The sequence below is a fragment of the Fistularia commersonii genome, chromosome 2, assembly GCF_037954325.1.
Source record: "Fistularia commersonii isolate RoL2024-O1a breed Wild chromosome 2, RoL_Fcom_v1.0, whole genome shotgun sequence".
Lineage (NCBI taxonomy): Eukaryota > Metazoa > Chordata > Actinopteri > Syngnathiformes > Fistulariidae > Fistularia > Fistularia commersonii.
The window spans coordinates 16629067-16648696 of record NC_141285.1 but is presented as its reverse complement, the minus strand read 5'-3'; the positions used below and the strand labels follow the sequence as shown (position 1 = coordinate 16648696).

Sequence of the window (19630 nt, the reverse complement as noted above, 5' to 3'; positions counted from 1 at the left end):
CTGACATTGTATTAATTATTATTGTCATTATTATTATTAACAACAACAATATATTACTGTTATCATAATCATCAACCATAAACTACTCTTTTGTACTCACTCATTCTCAAGACATAAAATTACAAAAATGAGACAATTAAAAACCCAATCTTACTTCATTTGTTACAGAACTTTATTGATCTTGTAGCAACAGTGTCCACTGGTGTTTTAAGTTCAATTTAAAATAAAGTTATTTCAAATCAGAACAGAAGGTTACAGTAAGTTTGTTTCAAATATCTCTCAACACACAATGTTAAGCCCTCATTGCGAAAGCAAACTGATTTAAAATAGATTTGTGTTCTGACAAAAACACAGAGTAGAAAAATCATCTGAATTCTGAATGGAAACAAATATTTGGTAGTGATTTATTCACCTGGACCATCAGATGAAACATAGTTAAGCATGTGGTATTTTAAAAAAAAAGTAAAAAAGAAAAAAAAACAAAGAAGGGGCACTATTCATGCTTCAAAGCTCCATTACTCATTTAGGAAGGAGAAAATATGCATATTAACAAATCCTATTCTGCTCAGTTGATGAAAACATTGTTACCTGTTTTACTGTAAGAGTGAAAAAATAAACATCTGTTGGAAAGTACAAACTGATGACAAGGACCCAAGTTTAGTTACTGCATTGTGTTTAAGTAAGGCATGGGCAGGAAATTGTGATACATGAAAAAATAAGAAAATTTAAAATGGATTAAGGACACTGGGGACCGATTTAGGAGACTGAGGAATGGCACCTATCAAACCAAATGCAAACATTGTATTCTGTTTTTTTTGACACTTCTAAATCTGAAGGTTTGGTAGGCACTCAAACCCTAACCAATACCTTTAATATTAAGAAACTGTATTAAAAAATAAAATGCATACAAAACATCATTTAATTCAAGTCTTTCAAAAAATCTTCTGGTATTTTACCCAACGATTAACATTGGGCCACAACAGTTTCCGCATTGTTATAAATATTTATATGGTCTTGATATTCAAGTAATACATCCTTGCTTAGTTGTTTTCCAATTGAAACTACAAAGCTCTTGCCAACACAGAAAGCCAAAATCAAAGAAACTTTCACATCTATGGAAGAAATGTGAATTATTTTTCTTAGATGTCTATAAACTTTTACAGTAAGGACACACCAGTGGTGAATCACCATGCTGAAATATATAGAAATGTTATCCTTCGTGAAAAGTTAGCCACTGGATGAATAAGTCTTAAATTACTATATTGTCACTGGTGGCTAAATGATGGCCAAAATTGAATTTTAACCGGCAAAACATTGGAATGTGGTAGAAGCCATTGTCACTGACCGAAAACTGACTTCTTGGAATGGCATGACAGTTGATTGGCTGATTGGAAAATAATACATAGCATCCCTTTAGAAACCATAGCTTGATTCTAAACAGATCACACAATGGATTATGGAGCTTTTAAAGAAGTTAAAAATTTCAAAGAGAAACTAATTTAGCTCCAGGGTCAATAAAATCAAAGGCTGATGAATATCAAAGCTCATTTTAAGGCCAGTACTAAAAATTACCACTTCCTCTCCTCAATTGATGGAATATTGTTTGTTGTACCATGTGCTCTGTTAAGGGTCCTGGCTGACAGTAAATTGTAAGATGAGTACTGCAAGCAATGTGTGTATGAATGCATACTATTCATGGCCAACTCCTTGTTATATGGTTGTGGATTTAGACTGGCAACTAAGGAAATCAATTCAAATACACCTACATAGCTTCCAGAATCCCCCCTCCCCCATAGCTGTTATGTATGATATACTGTGTCCCCATGGTTTAATCACATTACATCCAGCAGCAAGACGGAGAGCTAAAGAAGATGGCTGCTATGAGGGCTCACAACATTGGTTTCTACAAGCCAAGCCACTGGCATGTGTCTTGCCAGGTCATTTTCTTCTCCTTGTGTTGTTCCTGTTGGTTAGATGTCCATTTCAAACTGAGCATCATCACCTTAAAACAAACAGAAAACAGACAAGTTGTCAAGGCATTTTTTTGAAAGGGGTGGTTATTAATGCAGGGTGTTGAATCAGTCCTTAGATGGACACAACAAAGGGTGAATTGGACACAGCATTAACTCTAATCCAAACTCTCTATCAATCGAGAGGACACTCTCCTCGGGAGAATATGGAAAATACAACAAAACTAAGAAACTGGTGATATCCAACTCTAAATAGGAACATTTATACATTTAATTTTTATTCGGCTCAAATTAGTATCATTTCTAAATATATAGACAATCCTATACCTAGAGCTTATGACATACTGTCATGACTAACAAATTTTGATAGGTCAATATATGGCAAGTAATTACATGAAATTATAATGACGTCATTTCTAGTTTGTCAAGGAAATACTTGAGAGGATTATTGATTTTTTTCCCCTTCAAAAGTAGGACTTTGCAACCCCTCCTCATGGTGTGGATTATAATAAATATGGATAGTGTGATTCCAATGTTAAAAAAGCAAAGCATCAAGAAGCAGCAGTTATTTAAAGTAAATGGAAAAACATCAGTTCATGAGTAAAAGTCAATATTTGGTCAAGTGTGTCCCAAACCAAATGGAAAATTCTGAGCACTAAATGTGAAAGAGAAAACATTTTTTACAGCTTGTTTGTTAAAAGAATGATACAAAATTGCACTTGACATCCCTGGAAGTTTTGCTTGGACAAAGATAAGCATGTGTACCATGTGGAATGAAGTTTACCAGCCTAAAGATATATCTTAATGTTGCATGTGCAGAAATATCTTGTGTACAAAATGTGTCACTTTTTGTGGGTGTAAATTGCTAAAACTTCACTGCCTTTTGTGAAAAAAATGTATTCAAAGGAAATGGGAATTACTTAAAAAACAGAAGGAATTTATCAAAATGTTCACTAAAAATAAAAATGAAAATATCCTGTCTAAAAATGAGAGAAAAAATTTTGCAGCTTACGTAAAATGAGCAAGGAAATACAGTACTGATATGTGGACAAAAAGAAAAAAAAATAATGAAAGACCGCCAAAAATTAATATATGAAAATTTGCAAGAGATTATCGAAGATAGATATAGAACTACTGAGTAATGACCAATTAAATATAGAAATTACAGACTCATTTATTACACATTGCATTAACCTAGCGCTAACCCATGTTATTTTCTGTTACATCCCCCACCACTCTACTATTTTGTCTATAAAATTGTACACCTCTGCACAACATTGAATTCATATTAACATTAAAGAAAGGAAAAGAAAGAAATATAGATCAACTTGCAACAAAGAATAACTTAATTGACATTTATTAACATAACAGTGCTCGCTGGTTTACTGAAGTAGCTTTCTCAAAGCGGGATAATTGTTGCCAATATTCGGCACGTTTTTGCTGAAATAACCCTAGCGGCTGCTAATGTTTTTAGACACAGAAAACACACCAGTCCTGCCTTGTCTCCCACTGTAGTTATAGTCAAGCCAAGCACTACATACGCTTCATCATATTTCCTTGTCTTAGCTTTTGGGTGACATTCGTTTTACTCATTATCACCATCTCTCACTGCCTTCATTATCATCCCTGTTAAATATTTTTCTGTGGTGTCCCTTGAGGGTTTGTTCACTGCACTTCATATTTCCTGCTCTGTGTTCTGTGTTTGCGCACGCCTGGTGCAAAAAAAACCTACACCATAAGAGCTAATACTACACCATAAGCATGTTCCCTGGGGTCGTACGTATCCCTATATTTGAGAAGCAATGCATTAACCATACTTTCCATAATGTTTCTCTTTCGGGGCTATAGATACTTATTATTTCTTGGTACTTTTCAATCAACTGTCATTCAACTTCCTGGGTAAGATTTGATCCTGTTGATCAATATAAAAAGACCCTCCCTGTCACGGAAGTCAATTAACCAACTCAAACATTAAATTTTACCGGTTATGGGCTTGCCGTCATGGTTGTTGATATGATTATTGGCTTCAGTCTTCTGGTTCTCATTGAGGACATTTTGGCTGGTAACTCCAGGGATGACAGGCAGGCGAGCTGGGGGAGTCTGGGCAACGGGAGAATTGCGCATGTCCAGCAAAAACTTTCGATCATAGATGATCCGGGTTCCTGCAATAAAATACACAGGAATACATAACCCCAATCAGTTTGAACGAGTATCTATTATGACGTTACTCTTAAGTATTTTGCTTTGTTTGAGTCACAACAAGATTCATTCAATCATTAATTATCTACCGCTTATCCTGCATTTAGGGTTGTTAATGCAGGAGCCTATCCAAGCTGTCATTGGGCGAGTGGCGGGGTACAACCCAAACCAGTTGCCAGCTGATCGAAAGAAAAGGTTTTATCCCAGTCCACATTGTTGAGAGGATTCCTGACCATTTCCATCAGAACCCTTTGGAGTGCAATCAGATTCCATGTTTAAATTAACTTTTTCATCATGCATGCTTCTTTGGAATACTCATTCTCAGCAGTATGTGCCAATGTATCTCATACCTTGGCACCTATATCTCATGTGCCAATGCAAACTTTCAGTTAATTTCATACAGGTAATATTCTTCTTCTTCTTCTTTCGGCTTTTCCCGTCAGGGGTCGCCACAGTGAGTCAACTTTCTCCATCTAACCCTATTCTCTGTATCTTCCTCTCTCACACCAACTACCTTCATATCCTCTCTCACTACATCCATAAATCTTCTCTTTGGTCTTCCTCGAGACCTCTTGGCTGGCAGCTCCAATTCCAGCATCCGTCTACCGATATATTCTCTATCCCTCCTCTGTACATGACCGAACCATCTCAGTCTGGCTTCTCTGACCTTCTCTCCAAAACAGGTAATATTACACACACAAAAATTTAAAAAATGCTCTCTCTAAATAGTGAGCAGAACAAGAGCAGGATGGCTAAAATTTAAGATTGCTGGATTGGTTGCAATTATTTTTGGTAGAAGATGTGACCAGGCTAGACTACAAACGTACTCAAAAAAGAAGTTTAATCATCCTAGTCCGGGGAGAATTAAGTCAACATCAAATCGGAATGGATCCATATGCAAAATTTACAATATTTCAGACATCATAAACAACACGGTTGTCTTTTGTATCTAAATGAACAGTTGTGCATATGATTCCGATGCCTTAAACAAATACTCATATTTTCACTAAACAAATTCTCCAGAGCTCCCCTGATTACTAAGTAATACCAAACGAGTTGGACTCAATGATATTTACCTGTCTCGGCAACACAGGGGTGGATACTAGCATTATGAAGGCTTTGTTCGTGCAAGCACTGCCAGGACATGCCATGAACAATTCCAAACCTGCATTTGAGTGCATGTCTTTTTGTTTTTTCTTTTTCGTTTCCATATATTCAAGATGGGTTAGGTTAGGGTTAGGTTAGGGTTATAGTAGTTTCTCGAAAAATAGTAGATTTATCATCCTTGACTTTATCTTCCCAGGTGCATATATTTTGAGAGATCTCCTATATTTAGGCAGCATTTCGCGTTGGCTTTTGCAGTAATGCTCTATCCCTGTACTCTACCTATTCACAAATTTGACATAAGTATGATCAGTGATTAATCGTACAATTAATATGCAGCCTGAACATTAACAGGTTACAAATTAAATAAAGAACATTCGATAAATGACTGAATGAGTACGCACACATTGAGAATATGCACATTGCCTTAAGGAAAGGTGGTTTGATTGTGCCAAATCACATGCTTAATAAATACCTTCAACAGATTATGTGCTTACTTCTCTACTTACATGATCAAAGACTTTGGTTATGTGTTAGGGCAGAATGGTGCTCATCCCTCCATGCCTAAACGCTTGTTGGGTCTTAATACCTAACTAGGATATTTAAGCTAAGTATTTTTATCCTTTTCATTAATCTCCCGACACCTGCTTCTTGTTGCTCGGCATATTAAAAGATCATGTTGATTGACTGATCGATCGTGAAAGTAAAACGTACAATGTTTCATCAGAATGTAACACGGATTACAAATGTTTATTTATTTGTTTGAATTTCACTCGTTAACACTATAAGTCGTTGTTCCCTAAACGACAGCGGAATAATAACATGGCATAATGGTGCTAAAATTATTTGACTTTTCGGGCTCTGGGCAATTGAAAAAGAATCTCTGCAAGAGAAGTGCGGGGCCAGAGGGGCGGTGCTTAGCATTGTTTTTGTTTTGAACAGGATGACAAGGCAAGCTAGGCCAATGACAGGGGCACGGGGAAGTCTGCTGGGGGCAAAAACAACGTGAAAATAGTCCCCCTGAATTCCCCTGAGTAAACCCCATTACCTCCAGGAGTGGTAGAGAATAAAGTGCCTCCAGGGGTGGTACAATAGTCATGAGGTAGCTGCGTTGTGTCGTTGATCAACACCGTCCTGGTCGGGATGGCCCTGCTCTCGCTAAGCTGACGACTGTTAGACATTTTCAGCGCCGATTCAGTGACAATTACGGCCGCTAAAGAAATTTGGGGTGTTTATATCCCGACGGACGGTGGAAACCCGGGCCGTTCCCCGTTCTCTTGCGTCTTCCCAAAGGCTTTCTCGTCTCTCCTCGCGTCCTCCCAGCCGTCAGCTCCGTCCCTCCCTCAGCAAGGCAGGAAGCACGACGCAGTGCTGCCGGATGTGAGGTCAGAGCTCAACAACCGACTCCTTTTAAAATGCACAAAACTCGATTTTTATTTATTTGACTAATCTGTGTTGAACCGCTTAACTTGTGAACTTGTAATTAACACTCAGAGTCATTAATGTAATATTAAGAAAATGTGTTAATTTTGAAACGTGTAACTTTTCGTGGTACACGGAACAAACTGTGATTTACTTTCACAGAAAAACCTGGGAAATGTAGACTGTGAGCCGTACAGAATTCAAAGATAAGGGAGGCTCAATGAAAGACCAGTCTATTATGGGCAGAAATGATGATTAAACTAACCAAGCTTAATGAATAACTCACCTGAAAATTTAAAAGTGAAATTTTAATTTGTGATCGAATAAAGAAAGCCTTCCACAAGTTTCCAATCTGCTTCAACATCAATAAGTACTCCTCCTTTACATCCAGTCACATCCAGATTACTAGAAGAGACAACAGTTCCGAGTGATGTAATGAGAGTGAGGAAAAGCTTCTTTTTACAGGGAAATGTGGTGTAGAAAGTGCTAGTTTAGTAATACAATTCCTTTCTATGATGTCACTGCAATGGGCCATGACAACTTTGATTATGGTTTATGGTGGTAAAGTGTACTTTAGAAAAAGTTAACGTGATCATTTTAACATCTCTTATTTATATTCTGAGACTTGTAATGTTCTTACACAGAGTGGAATGAAATTTGGAGATAGTAGCCCTTCGCTTCCTTGAGGGCAACGGTCGGAGTAGGTGGTGGCCAGGGTGGGATGGATCCCTGAGAATGCTGCAAGCTCTCCTGAGGCAGCGTGTATTATAGATGTCCTCAAGTGATTGGACAGGATGACCAATAATTTTTTGGGAGGTGTTTATGGTTCTCTGCAGTGCCCTCCTTTCTGCTCCTGTGCTGCTAGCAAACCACAGTAAGATTCCATGGCTCAGGAACAGTATAGCGATAACAGGACACAAGTAGCTTCTTGGTGAGGTTGTTCCTAAGTATCCTCAGGAAATGCAGCCTCTGGTGTGCCTTTTTCAGCACTGCCGTCTTGTTATTTGTCCAGGTCAGGTCCTCCTTATCATGAGTGCCCCAGTATCTGAAGTCTGGGACCCTCCCCACTATGTCTCCATTGATAAGGACAGGCTGAATATCTGATTTCCTCTTCCTAATCAGCTCCCTCATCTTGGAAATATTGAGGATGAAGCTATTCCTGGAGCACCTTGCTGACAGTTTTCCCACCTCATCCCTGTAAGCTGTCTCATCTCCTGAGATGAGGTGAGTGTGCGATCTTGTGGGGGTCAAATGTGGGTAGCAGGCTTCTTGTGATGTGACTCCTGATCAGTTTCTCGAAACACCTGGTGATAATGGGTGTCAGAGCCACTGGCCTGTAGTCATTTGGACTGCTGGCATTGGTCTTTTTTGACAGGGGGATGGTGGTGGAGGATATATAGCATATATCACATTAAATTCTTGTTGGTTGATGAAAATATGTCAGGAGGGATGTTTGAATGAAAAGTAAATGGACATACAGAGAAGCGATATTAATATACTGGTAGAATTAAGCTGTTGGGATTCCAAGGCGAACAGGCGAAAGGAAAAGAGAAGAAAAGGAAACTTTGAATACTTTCACAACAATGACGTATATTTTTCATTTGTTTGCTAGTTTTTGCGTGTTTTGTTTTTCAACTTTAGCTTTAACTGGGTTTTGCATGCTATAATAACTGTGAGTTGTCCCTGAAAGTGAAAAAACAAAGCTGTAAAACTTTGTATTGCTTTTTTTATATTTTGGTTTCAGCATGTGGTGGACAAATATTGTTTCAAGCCAGAAAGACAATATTTTGTCAAGAGTTTGTTTTCTTTTAACTTGTTTATCAAAGAAGCTGACTGACAAAAATCTTAACATAAGTGAATTATCAAAGACAGGAACCACTCCCTTGGGTAGCTGTGTTGGTGGAAAGCAAGTCATAACAAAACTGAAAGGGTAACACCACAATCATTTTTTTAACAGCAGTGTGAACAACTCGCACAGTTGGCACAGCGCAGCATTTCAATCGATTTGCAGAAAATATACAGGTATTGTAGTCATTATTTCACTACCAAGGGTGTGTCTGTGAAGGTTCTCGGTCATCCAGTTCATGGTATATTTTTGTTACATCTTATCGTAGCAACTGGACTTTGTTTCGCTTCTGGAAGAGGTTTCACCTCTCATCTGGTTTACCCCCCACATAGAGCGGAATAAGCCACTCAGATGAAATGTGAAACCAAACAAAATCCAATTGCCACCATTAGATTCATATTAAGTGCATAACAACTTTATTCCTATAGGTGATTTCTCTGTGGATGGGGATGAAATATAACGTTGTCCACACATATTATTTTACATTTAAAGGTTTTCCGTAAATCTGTTGTAAATATGTGATTAAATGTACCAAAGGTTGCTTTCAAAAGAAAACATTTGTATCTAAATAAGTACTCTATTGTATTCGTGCGCGTGAAGGATGTTTGTGCGCAGGCGCACCGCGCAACCTCAGCCGAGTCCAATCTCTGTCCCCGTTCAGTTTACGTTTCAGACCAGCGCCCGACATGAGCTACTCAGTTGAAGAAAGGGGAATCCCTAACACCCTCAACTACCGCATATTTTTCAGTAAGTACCTGTCTACAACATTAATTTATTTGTTTGTTGGACATTTTATGGACTTTACAAATCTCTGGTGCCCGAGGCAGCCGCCACGTGTCACAGGCATACAGAGACAGTTTCATCACATCCGTGAACGCTTTGCAATTGACATTAGTAATGTTGCCGGTGAATTCACTTTAAAACACCCCTTTGGTCACATCAACCGCTTTGTATGAAACGTCCGGAGTTTTTTGAGCTAGCTTACATTTTCGTTATCTGCGGTTTCGGTTTCGAACTAGATCTATGATAGTGGGTCTCTTACCTGAGGGATCTGGGCGAACGCCCTCATACTCCCGGTGTACATTTTTTCATCAGTTTTTGTCACCCGGGTTTTCTCGAAACGCACAGAATAGATCAAAATTAGCAAAACGCCTGACTTAATCGGATTTCTCTCGAAATGGGGCGCCGTGGCGCAGGACGTAGCCGAACCGTCTTTTGAACCGTCTTTGTTGAGGAAGACACTGATCCCCTAACCTGCTCACCCGGCGCTGGTAGAAGGCAGGCACGGTTCATCCATGATGGGTTAATTGCAGAGAACGAATTTCCGTATAGGGATTAATAATAAAAAAAATATTGTTAGAAAGCTTGTGTTTGTCAGGTGAAAAGTACAGTTTCATTACAGTGTAATGAGTGTACTCATGTTGAGCTAGTACCATAATCCAGCACAATATATGATTAATCATAAAGTTTTAAAGTGTCAAATTAATGCAGTTGATCATCTGAGTTCTACCGACTTTAAAAATGCAATCAGTAGTCGGCGAACGTTAGAACATTTCTGAAGATTGCAGTTGTAAACGGTTGGCACTGAATTTAGCAAGATGCAAAAGGAGTTTCAAACATTCAAGTTAGTGTTGGTCAGTTTTCTTGTAGACTGGGCGTTATTTCTGTTATTATTGGCTTATAGATACAAAAGCTCCCCATGTGTGTCTTTCTGTCAGCCAATTAGAGTCACGTGTGTGATTTTACTGTCATACAGAAAACGATGAAGGAAAATACATCTCACCACTCCATGACATACCAATGTATGCCGATGAGGGTCAGGTAAGAACTCAACCATAACTAATATCCCGTAATTGTGATATTGCCACTGGAAGTACAACTACAGCAGTTTTGTCGAAATCTGCAAAGTCATGGTCTTTTTCGCTAGTCTATATGTACTACATTTATTCTATATTTGTGTGATGCATTAATAACTGTTGTGACTGCAGTGCATCATTGATCATCTTGATCAAGCAGTTTGTCTTGTTAATGAAACTTGGGAAAAAATATATATAAACATATAACTAATAACTTGCTTATTCAATGAAAATTATCATTTATTACTTCTTACAGAAAATCTATCATATGGTTGTTGAAGTACCAAGATGGACAAATGCAAAAATGGAGGTATGAGGTTTTTTTTTAGTTTCTTTTGCATTATGTATTCCATTGCAGCGTTTTTTCAGTGTAAGATCATCCCTTTGATAATAAGGTTGCATTACTGTAGTCTGGCCCTGGTGTCATTTTAAACTAAACACATAATGGTAACTGCTCTACTTATTTCCAGATTGATACAAAAAACCCTCTGAACCCAATAAAACAAGATGTGAAGAAAAACAACTTGCGTTTCGTTGCTAATGTCTTCCCACACAAAGGCTACATATGGAACTATGGAGCCATCCCACAGGTTAGTAGTTTGTTAAAAACAAATCTTCATTAAAATGGGAAGGTATACATTTATCCACCACATTTTCTACTTGCTTGCCTTGATTTGAGATATTTTTTTAGACCTGGGAGGATCCAACACACAAAGATGGAGACACCGGTTGCTGCGGTGACAATGATCCCATCGATGTCTGTGAAATTGGCAGTAAGGTACGGATTTATTTTACAGCTTTATGGAAATGCTGTTCATTGTAATTTTTCACTTCAAAATCTAGATAAGCTAAAAACCTATTCAAATCTTGCATTTCTGCTGATTAAGAGTGTGAAAACCAAAACCAATGTGCATACTGCAATGCCTTGACCAGGTTTGCTCTCGTGGGGAGGTACTTAAGGTGAAAGTACTTGGGATCCTCGCCATGATCGATGAGGGAGAGACTGATTGGAAGGTGATTGCAATCAATGTAGAGGATCCTGAAGCCAGCAGCTTCAATGGTAATTAGCTTAAATGTATAATGTCCCTCCCTATTTTTTTTCTTTCTCTTACTAGCTGAGCATCTATATCTATATCCATATCTATATCTATATATATCTATATATATATATTCATTTTGCTGTCTATGCTCAGACATTAGTGATGTCCAGAGGCTGAAACCTGGCTACCTGGACGCTACGATTGACTGGTTCAGGAGGTACAAAGTTCCAGATGGGAAACCAGAGAACAAATTTGCTTTCAACGAAGAGTTCAAAGACAAGGTTGGTTTTAGATATCTGATTAAGACATTATTTAACTGAAGTAACAATACTGTTCTTCAGTTTATTTCGCTTTTGTAAATTTGCCTGTATTTCACTGAAAGAACTGACACTTTCTGCTGTGAGAAAAGACAATTTCAAGGGATTGTAATTGTTTTCATATTCTGGTAAAATTATCATTTTTTTTAGTAAAAGGAAAAGTTGAATGAAATATTAAAGTGATCCATCATGCTAATATTTAAGATTATATACGAGCCAGTGGAAGCACTAGCTTTTATTTTTTATATAAAGGGAGATCAAGTTAAGACTGTATGTAGAACTTTTTGGGATGGCATGATAAGATCCATTTGGATACAGAATTTGTGTCCCTTGAACAAAGTAAGGTGTAGGTTAAATAAGGTTTATTGGTTTATATTGCAGGACTTTGCCATCAAAATAATCAAGGCCACTCATAACTCCTGGAAAGCCCTCATTTCTCAAGAGACAACTGCGGGTGGACTTGACTGGTAAACACTTTGAAGCCTAGTTTAAGAGCTAGAAGATGCAGTTACTCTTAGATCGAATAGACACAAACATGTAATCTCTTCTAATCACACTTGAATTATTTTTTTCTCACACAATACAGCAAAAACACTTGTGTGTCAGCAAGTGGCTCCCCTCTCTACCTCCCAAAGGAGAAGGCTAATGACATTGTTGGTGAAGTAAGTAACATCGTGTTTGTCTTTCTGTAACAATTCATCTAGCAATGATCTTGACTATACAATATCATAGATAAACACCATTAATAATAATATTATGCTTGAATTACCTGTTGCCTGATACTAGTCCACTCTTTGCCATATTCTGCATATGTTGGGCTTTCTTCTTTGTGTGATCAGCACCTAAAACTGCGTTAAAAAGTTTCGTGATCGCACATGTTCTTCTCCTGATTCTCTACAATGAATAGTACCTCGAGCTCATCCAATTTTCTACAACATCATCAGCTATGAATGGATTTAGACCATCCCATAGGCATGAGTTCACACACTGAAATCTTCTGTGTATCCAAAAGTATTGATATAGTATGCAAATAGCAAACACATGGTTTGGGGTTCCTGCTGTGCACTGGAGTTTTGCTCTCTGCCAAGGCCATTAAAGGCTCTCAAACAGATGTTTCTATCACTGTAGGAAATGTTCCTGCTTTTCTTTGATAGAAATGTGTATGTACTGGTTCTGAAAAACTGAATTAAGTATTTAGATTCTGCCTCACTCTATTTTCAGAAAATTGAAAATGTATTCTGAGGTTTATATTAAGTACACTGGTTTTCTCTGCACAGTTCCTTTTCTTGTAATTTTCATTCTATACATATCTCATTTGATTAATGGGGGGAAAGCATTGTGGGTGTGGGTGTGGGCGCGTGCGTGCGTGTGTGTGGGGGGGTTTCAAAGGTAATTAAAGGTATTGCTAGAAAAATTATCTCTAACATGTTTCACAATACTCTTTTCAGACCTGTCCTTGTGGAAAAGGAGAACCCATCCCCTCATCAGGTAGCATAAGTATTGATGAAAATATTGAATTTCTTAAAGTTTTGTTACATTTTAAACAGTGCACGGAAATGTACTAGTAGTTGTGAATTTCTGTAGTTTTTGAACGACGCATTAAGTCCTTTGTTATGACCATTATAAAAGAGACAATATCCAAGTGATAAGTAATTTGCATTTTTCTAAATAAATATGTATTTTCCATATTCTGTTTAATTTGCTGTGAGAATAAATAATGCTTTCTCTGTTTGCAGTTGATAAATGGTTCTATGGGAAGAAGTAACCCACCTGCTTTTAACATTGGAGCACAGAGAAGAGATCCTCTCCCCCCCTACCTGAAAGTAGTCTGGATGTGGTGGAATGGACGGGATTTGTGCTGTTTTGTTAACTGATACACATAGAAAAAGTGGATAAATATTGCAGACCAATAGAAAAGTCAAAAAGTGATAAAAAAGCAAAAGCAAATAATGTTGCACTATTGTTTTTGTCATGCATGATACATGACATTTAACCTGCTGGTTATAGGGAAACAATAAACAAGCTTCAATATGGCACTGGTCTAAGAGAAGTCTGTGTAAATTATTACATAGTTTACATGGTCAAGAATACGAGATTTGTCCTTTGGTCTGGAGCTATAATGTGCACTGAAGAATCAATAAAAGCGTATTTTAAAAAGAAAGTTCAGACTTGAAATGAGACAGCATTGTTTTTTGTGCAGAACTTTGAACTTTACATGTTGTAGCAGTGCAACCTAGCGTTCACTGATATAAAGAATTGCACAGACACAAACCGACATGCTCATGTTTTTTTACATGGACCCACAGGATAAGTCTTGAAATTGGGCCTAAAAGAAATTCCTGATTAGAACCATTCTGCAAAATATCTATCTATACAATCGACGTGTATCAGAGCACTTCTTAATAATTACAGCATTATGTGTCTCAAAGGCAAGCAGCTACATTTGCACCTGTCTTAAGGACAAGAAATTTGGAAACTGAAAAAGAATAAACTTAACAACATCCTACTGTTAAATAGCGGAGAAACTGAGACGATCCTGAAGCGATTCTGTTTTTTAAACATATTTTCCCTTCATACTTTTTAAGTATACAAAAACTTTATGTATGATCCGCTAACACGATCGGCGAAGGGCGATGGCGCGCCTGTTGCAGAATGACGTATTTCCGGCTGTCAAACTGTCAAACTTGTCGGCTTCAAGAGAGCAGACGGGACGAACTCTGTCAAGAGAGGGACAGAAAAGCGAACGGTGAGTTTTTAATTCAGCGTCCAAAGGTAGTCTCTCAAATCATACGTCCATTATTTTTTACTTTGGTTGTTAGTTTTGAAAAACCCATAGAAGTTACTGTGTCGGTCTCTGGACTCGATATGACCAACTTACCGCAACCATCATTGTTTACCGTTCGACAACACCCTGTGCCGTTATTTCTATCTGCGCGGACAAGCTAACTAATAGCTACTAGAACTCTCTCTTTTAAAAAGCCCATCACGAGTTGTTGTGGTTTATGCTGTTATTGCCGATAATATGCTTTCGGAAAAATAAAACCAGGGTGTCCACATGTTCGATAACCACACGTTTAGTAAGTAAACACCACACTAGCCCTTTATTTGGGTTTGATGTTTTTAGATCGGAAATAATCTTATATATGCGTGTGTTTCCTTCGTCATTGAAGGCCTGATATGCACTGTAACAAGCAAATCTGGCCCTACGCAAAGCGACAGGTGTGTGTGTGTGTGAGTGTGTGTGTGTGTGTGTGTGTGTGTGTGTGTGTGTGTGTGTGTGTGTGTGTGTGTGTGTGTGTGTGTGTGTGTGAGCGAGCGAGAGAGAGAGAGAGAGAGAGAGAGAGAGAGAGAGAGAGAGAGAGAGAGAGAGAGAGAGAGAGAGAGAGAGAGAGAGGTGGGGGATCATGTGTCTTTGCCCACAACTTATCATAAAAATAGTCAAAGGAAGATCAGCATGACCTAGTGAGACAGCACTCTGGGCAAATCTGCATCTAAAGTTTGTTCACTGCCTAGTTTGCCCTGCTTTTCTTTCGTGGTTTAAAACCCTGTGTGATTACACAGCTTACACATACCAGTAGCATTATCCAGGGTCAGGAATAATAAGCTTCAGTTCTAGATTTTTTTAATGCAATTTTCAGTGGTATACTAATGTGTACATGGATATGATAGTAGACACTTTCTCATTTCAGGGTGTCATGCAACTTGTAATGTGAGTTCATGAATACTTTAGTTAAGTGTTGTTGGATCTTAAATGTGCTGTAATTCAGTCAATCATTTGTCTGATATTGTCTGCATTACAGGCTTTCAACACAATGTCCTTCATATTTGACTGGATCTACAGGGGCTTCAGCAGTGTCTTGCAACTTTTAGGTTTGTACAAGTTGAACATTTTGTATAACTCTAAATGCCACATTGTTTAATCCCTGAGGTTCTAACTTCACAATGTTTGTTTTGAAAGTATCAGACTTTTTTTCACAGCAGAAAAGGAGCTGTTTTTGATAAAGTAGAAATCGTGCATTTTTTGTACAAGATATATACTAGATACTTACTTTACTTTCCTCCTTAAATAAAAAAAGAACTATCAACAAAGGCCAATAAACATTTATATCAGGCCTCAAAAGATAGATTTCCACCAAAGGATGTGCAACATGTTTTTTGGTAAACTTCATTATCTACACCCTAAATAGGCACAAGTGCAGCTTTCAGTTTTTTATTATGTTGCTATGATCATATTAAGAACAATTGAGAAGACACTATTAATCATTGGTACAGAATTAATAAATGCTGGAATTGCTTTGTGTAATATGTTATTATTGTAACATACAAAAGTAGTTGTTTATATACATATTCTCAAAGATCATTTACTATCACCAGGGCTATATAAGAAGACCGGTAAGCTGGTCTTTCTTGGCTTGGACAATGCAGGAAAAACAACACTCCTGCACATGCTCAGAGATGACAGGCTTGGACAGCATGTTCCCACATTACATCCAAGTATGTATCGTGATTAGGGATGTTGTTTCCTCTGCAATCAGCTGCCTTTAATTTTTTTTGTCCTTGTCCTTTGTGCTTATGACCTAAAATCCTATTCCCTACTCTGTTCAGCATCTGAAGAGTTGACCATTGCTGGGATGACCTTTACAACGTTTGACCTTGGAGGTCATACACAAGGTGGGACTAAGCAATATATAATCAGTCTTTCATGGTTGCTATTAATGTCCTGCATAAATACTAAAAAGTTCTTCCCTCACAGCACGAAGGATCTGGAAGAACTATCTGCCAGCGATAAATGGTATTGTCTATCTAGTGGATTGTGCTGATCATGAGCGACTGGCAGAGGCTAAAGTTGAGCTGGATGTAGGTTCATCTTTTTTTTTTTTTCAATCTTATCTCATTCCAAGTGAATCAAAGCGATCATTCATATTTTTGATTGACAGTAATGAGAAGTTTAACATTTGTCTTTATCTCATGTCTTTTAGGCACTTTTAACAGATGAGACCATCTCAAATGTTCCAGTTCTCATTCTTGGGAATAAAATAGATCGTCCTGAGGCCATCAGTGAGGATGCTCTCAGGGGAATGTTTGGCCTGTATGGACACACGACTGGAAAGGTAGTGGAGATAGAGTATCAACATCAGACAAAGCTGAAACAAAATTTCTGTCTAGAATTTTGAGTGACAGATTTTATTTTGATTTATATTTCAGGGCAAAGTGTCACTAAAGGAGCTGAATTTGAGGCCAATGGAGGTCTTCATGTGTAGTGTGCTGAAGAGACAAGGATATGGAGATGGTTTTCGCTGGTTATCTCAGTATATTGACTGATTCACCACAGATTCATACTTCACTTGATTGTCAAAGTTGCCTGTGCTTACAGACTCATCTGCCGGACAAAACTGCCTGCAGTAAATAGTTCACATAGATTAGATTATGACTGTGCCAAATGAGTTGTAGGAAGTGCTTTTGTGTTAACATCATGGGTTCAAAGTAGTCTGAATTTCTTACCGGTCGTATCATAGGTCAAAAAAAAGAAATAATCGTTTATATCCAATGCTCAAATTGAGTGTATTGGGAATAGTCTTCATGCAGAAAATCTTACCCATATGTAAAGTCTGCAGGGAATTTGGCTTATTGAACATGTCATTTCTGTGAACCAGTGTCTGACTTGGCTTTATTTTTAGCAGCTGGTGTTAGCTTACAGTGGCTAACATTTTGTGTTTAGAGTTATGCCACTGGGGTTGAAAAACCCAAATCTAAATGTGAATGAAACACATATGAAGATGAGTACCTAGAAGCAGTGTCTAACTTGAGGTACAATTTATGTTTTGCAAGATCTTTTTTGAGGGGAGGGCAACTCTTGAGTTTTCGTATTTACAATGAAGTGTCAAAACAGTAGTCCTCTACCTCGAACTGCATTGATATGCTTGTTTAATTGCATGTTTGTTTAAATCAATTACGGTATTATCCGGACTATAAGTCGCTCCGGAGTATAAGTGGCAGCAGCCAAAAAATCTGCCTGAGCAGATGTGCCCAACAATGGCGATTTGCTGGTTAAACTTCGTCTTTATTATAACAATTGGAACAATTAAGCAACAGGGGCTTCACTTAATCTTCTCCGTCTCAGTGCTCTCTCTCCTCCCACCTCGCCCCTCGCTCTCTCTTATCCCAAAACACATTCACAGCCAGAAGGAAATCACGGAACTCGGAACATTCCTCTAAACAGTACCGCAGGGATGTCACAATAGTAATAACAATAGAATAGAGAACAACAGGCTGAACAGATATCTGGTATGTTAATGTAACATATTAACAGTACAAAGCGGTAACACCAAGAAGGTCCTCCCATAAAGTAATTTATAGTAACCACATTGGTAACTACTTGCGCGTAGAGACGTAATCGGACCGTTGACAAACCTCTCCTGGCAGCACGTTGTTCAAGCATCCATTTGTGAACTTGTTCCTCGAGCTGTGGCCATCAAGCTTTTAGCCCTCGATTAGCTTTTTTGTTTTCCTCATTGCAGTTAAGGGTATTCTCGGCTTTTCACCAGTCCCTCACTAGTTTGTCGCTAATTCCAAACTTTCTTTCTGCTGCTTGATTACCCACTACTTACAGCTTGTAATCTACAGAATATGATTATCCTTTTGGGGGCATTTGTGTTCAGTCTATTACAGTTGTCTTTATAACTTGATGTTTGAATTTTGAATTTTCCGTGGTACAGGAGTAATAGGTGTAGCAGATACTGGACACAAGGCTCTGTCAATGTGAAAATTATGTTAATTAGAAGTCACAGGACCAGCCAAACCATGAAAAAAAGTGCGACTTATAGTTTGAAAAATATGGCAACTGCTTTAGGCCAGCCATTTTTATTAATACTATTAGTATCAACCCGTATTGTATTGCATTTAATCAGCATGCAGAACAGTGTTAAATGTTTCAGTATATGGGTACTGCATTGCCAAACCATAAAATGTAAATCTGTTTTATGGTAAATTGCTGTGAAATTACTTGTGTACTTTGTGATTAGTAATTGCTCATGCAGCGATATTATGAGAGTACTCGAGTGGTGCTTGAAATATGATACACTACAGATATGCATGGAATTAGTAGTTGATTGAGTATATTAAATTATTTTGTATACAAACCTTATTTATATTTTGTAGTAAAAATGTTACTTGCTTGATGTTAAATTAAGCCTGTCAGCTTACTGTAAAGCTGTTACAAAGGGGAAGGTCATGGAATTACATAAAAGTGTGCCATGTTTAAGCAGAATAAATATTTGATCACAGATCTTCTAACTTGGTTATTATTATTGAACAGAAATGTGTAGGCTTTTATAAGATCACTGACAAGTGCATTTTATTCATTTTTCAATTATTGATTTTACACTTCTACTGTAGCAAAATATTTTGAAAAAATAGTATATTAACTAACCAATAGTAAAACCTAAAATTGTAATTTTATATTCTATAATAACTATTATATTGAATACATACCGGTAAACCAAGAACTATTGCAAATATTTGGCATGACCCTTTTCAATGCACCTTTTGGTTTTAAATTAAGTTAAATTAGTGGCAATTTTTCAAATAAAACCGTTAATGCGGACAAGTCAAAGACAGAACGTGTATTATGTTCATGTTTCTATTGTCCCCATTCACTCAGAGCAGTTCGTGCTTATAATAGTGGGTGAAGATAGTAATCTGGGACGCTCGCTTCTCTCTCTTGTTCAGAACCAGAATGCTAGAAATCTGCTAACTCAAATAAACTTGTGCAGAGTATGTGTTCCCCCATTGTGACACCAAGTTAATAGTGTTAGCTTAAGTCATGGCTAATTTGTTTTACATGAGTGTTCACAGGCTGACAGTTTGTCATGAATGA

At 37.7% G+C, this 19630-nt stretch overlaps 3 protein-coding genes across 5 annotated transcripts; 2 read left to right on the top strand and 1 right to left on the bottom strand.

Moving 5' to 3' along the window:
- Positions 1–150: 150 nt before the first annotated feature.
- On the bottom strand, positions 151–6638 carry eif4ebp2 (eukaryotic translation initiation factor 4E binding protein 2). The gene is made up of 3 exons (XM_086170845.1): positions 6322–6638; positions 3953–4132; positions 151–2002 (listed from the first exon to the last, which is right to left on the bottom strand). Exons 1-3 carry the CDS (start codon positions 6452–6454, stop codon positions 1971–1973), a joined length of 345 nt encoding a protein of 114 aa, XP_086026971.1. The 5' UTR covers positions 6455–6638; the 3' UTR covers positions 151–1970.
- Positions 6519–13920, top strand: ppa1b (inorganic pyrophosphatase 1b). Of its 3 annotated transcripts, XM_086170820.1 has the most exons (14): positions 6519–6658; positions 7818–7919; positions 8653–8717; positions 9203–9288; positions 10298–10362; positions 10654–10707; positions 10868–10987; positions 11089–11175; positions 11331–11457; positions 11591–11718; positions 12136–12221; positions 12341–12416; positions 13203–13242; positions 13491–13920. In XM_086170820.1, the coding sequence occupies exons 4-14, from the start codon at positions 9228–9230 to the stop codon at positions 13517–13519; spliced, it is 873 nt and encodes a 290-aa protein (XP_086026946.1). In that variant the 5' UTR covers positions 6519–6658; positions 7818–7919; positions 8653–8717; positions 9203–9227; the 3' UTR covers positions 13520–13920. The 3 variants fall into 3 exon arrangements, with proteins under 3 accessions (XP_086026946.1, XP_086026938.1, XP_086026930.1); XM_086170812.1 differs by lacking the exon at positions 8653–8717; XM_086170804.1 differs by lacking the exons at positions 6519–6658; positions 8653–8717 and adding an exon at positions 7563–7707.
- Positions 13921–14414: 494 nt separating this feature from the next.
- Positions 14415–19037, top strand: sar1ab (secretion associated, Ras related GTPase 1Ab). Its single transcript, XM_086170832.1, has 7 exons — positions 14415–14500; positions 15555–15624; positions 16129–16248; positions 16360–16425; positions 16508–16611; positions 16734–16865; positions 16960–19037. Exons 2-7 carry the CDS (start codon positions 15567–15569, stop codon positions 17074–17076), a joined length of 597 nt encoding a protein of 198 aa, XP_086026958.1. The 5' UTR covers positions 14415–14500; positions 15555–15566; the 3' UTR covers positions 17077–19037.
- Positions 19038–19630: the final 593 nt, after the last annotated feature.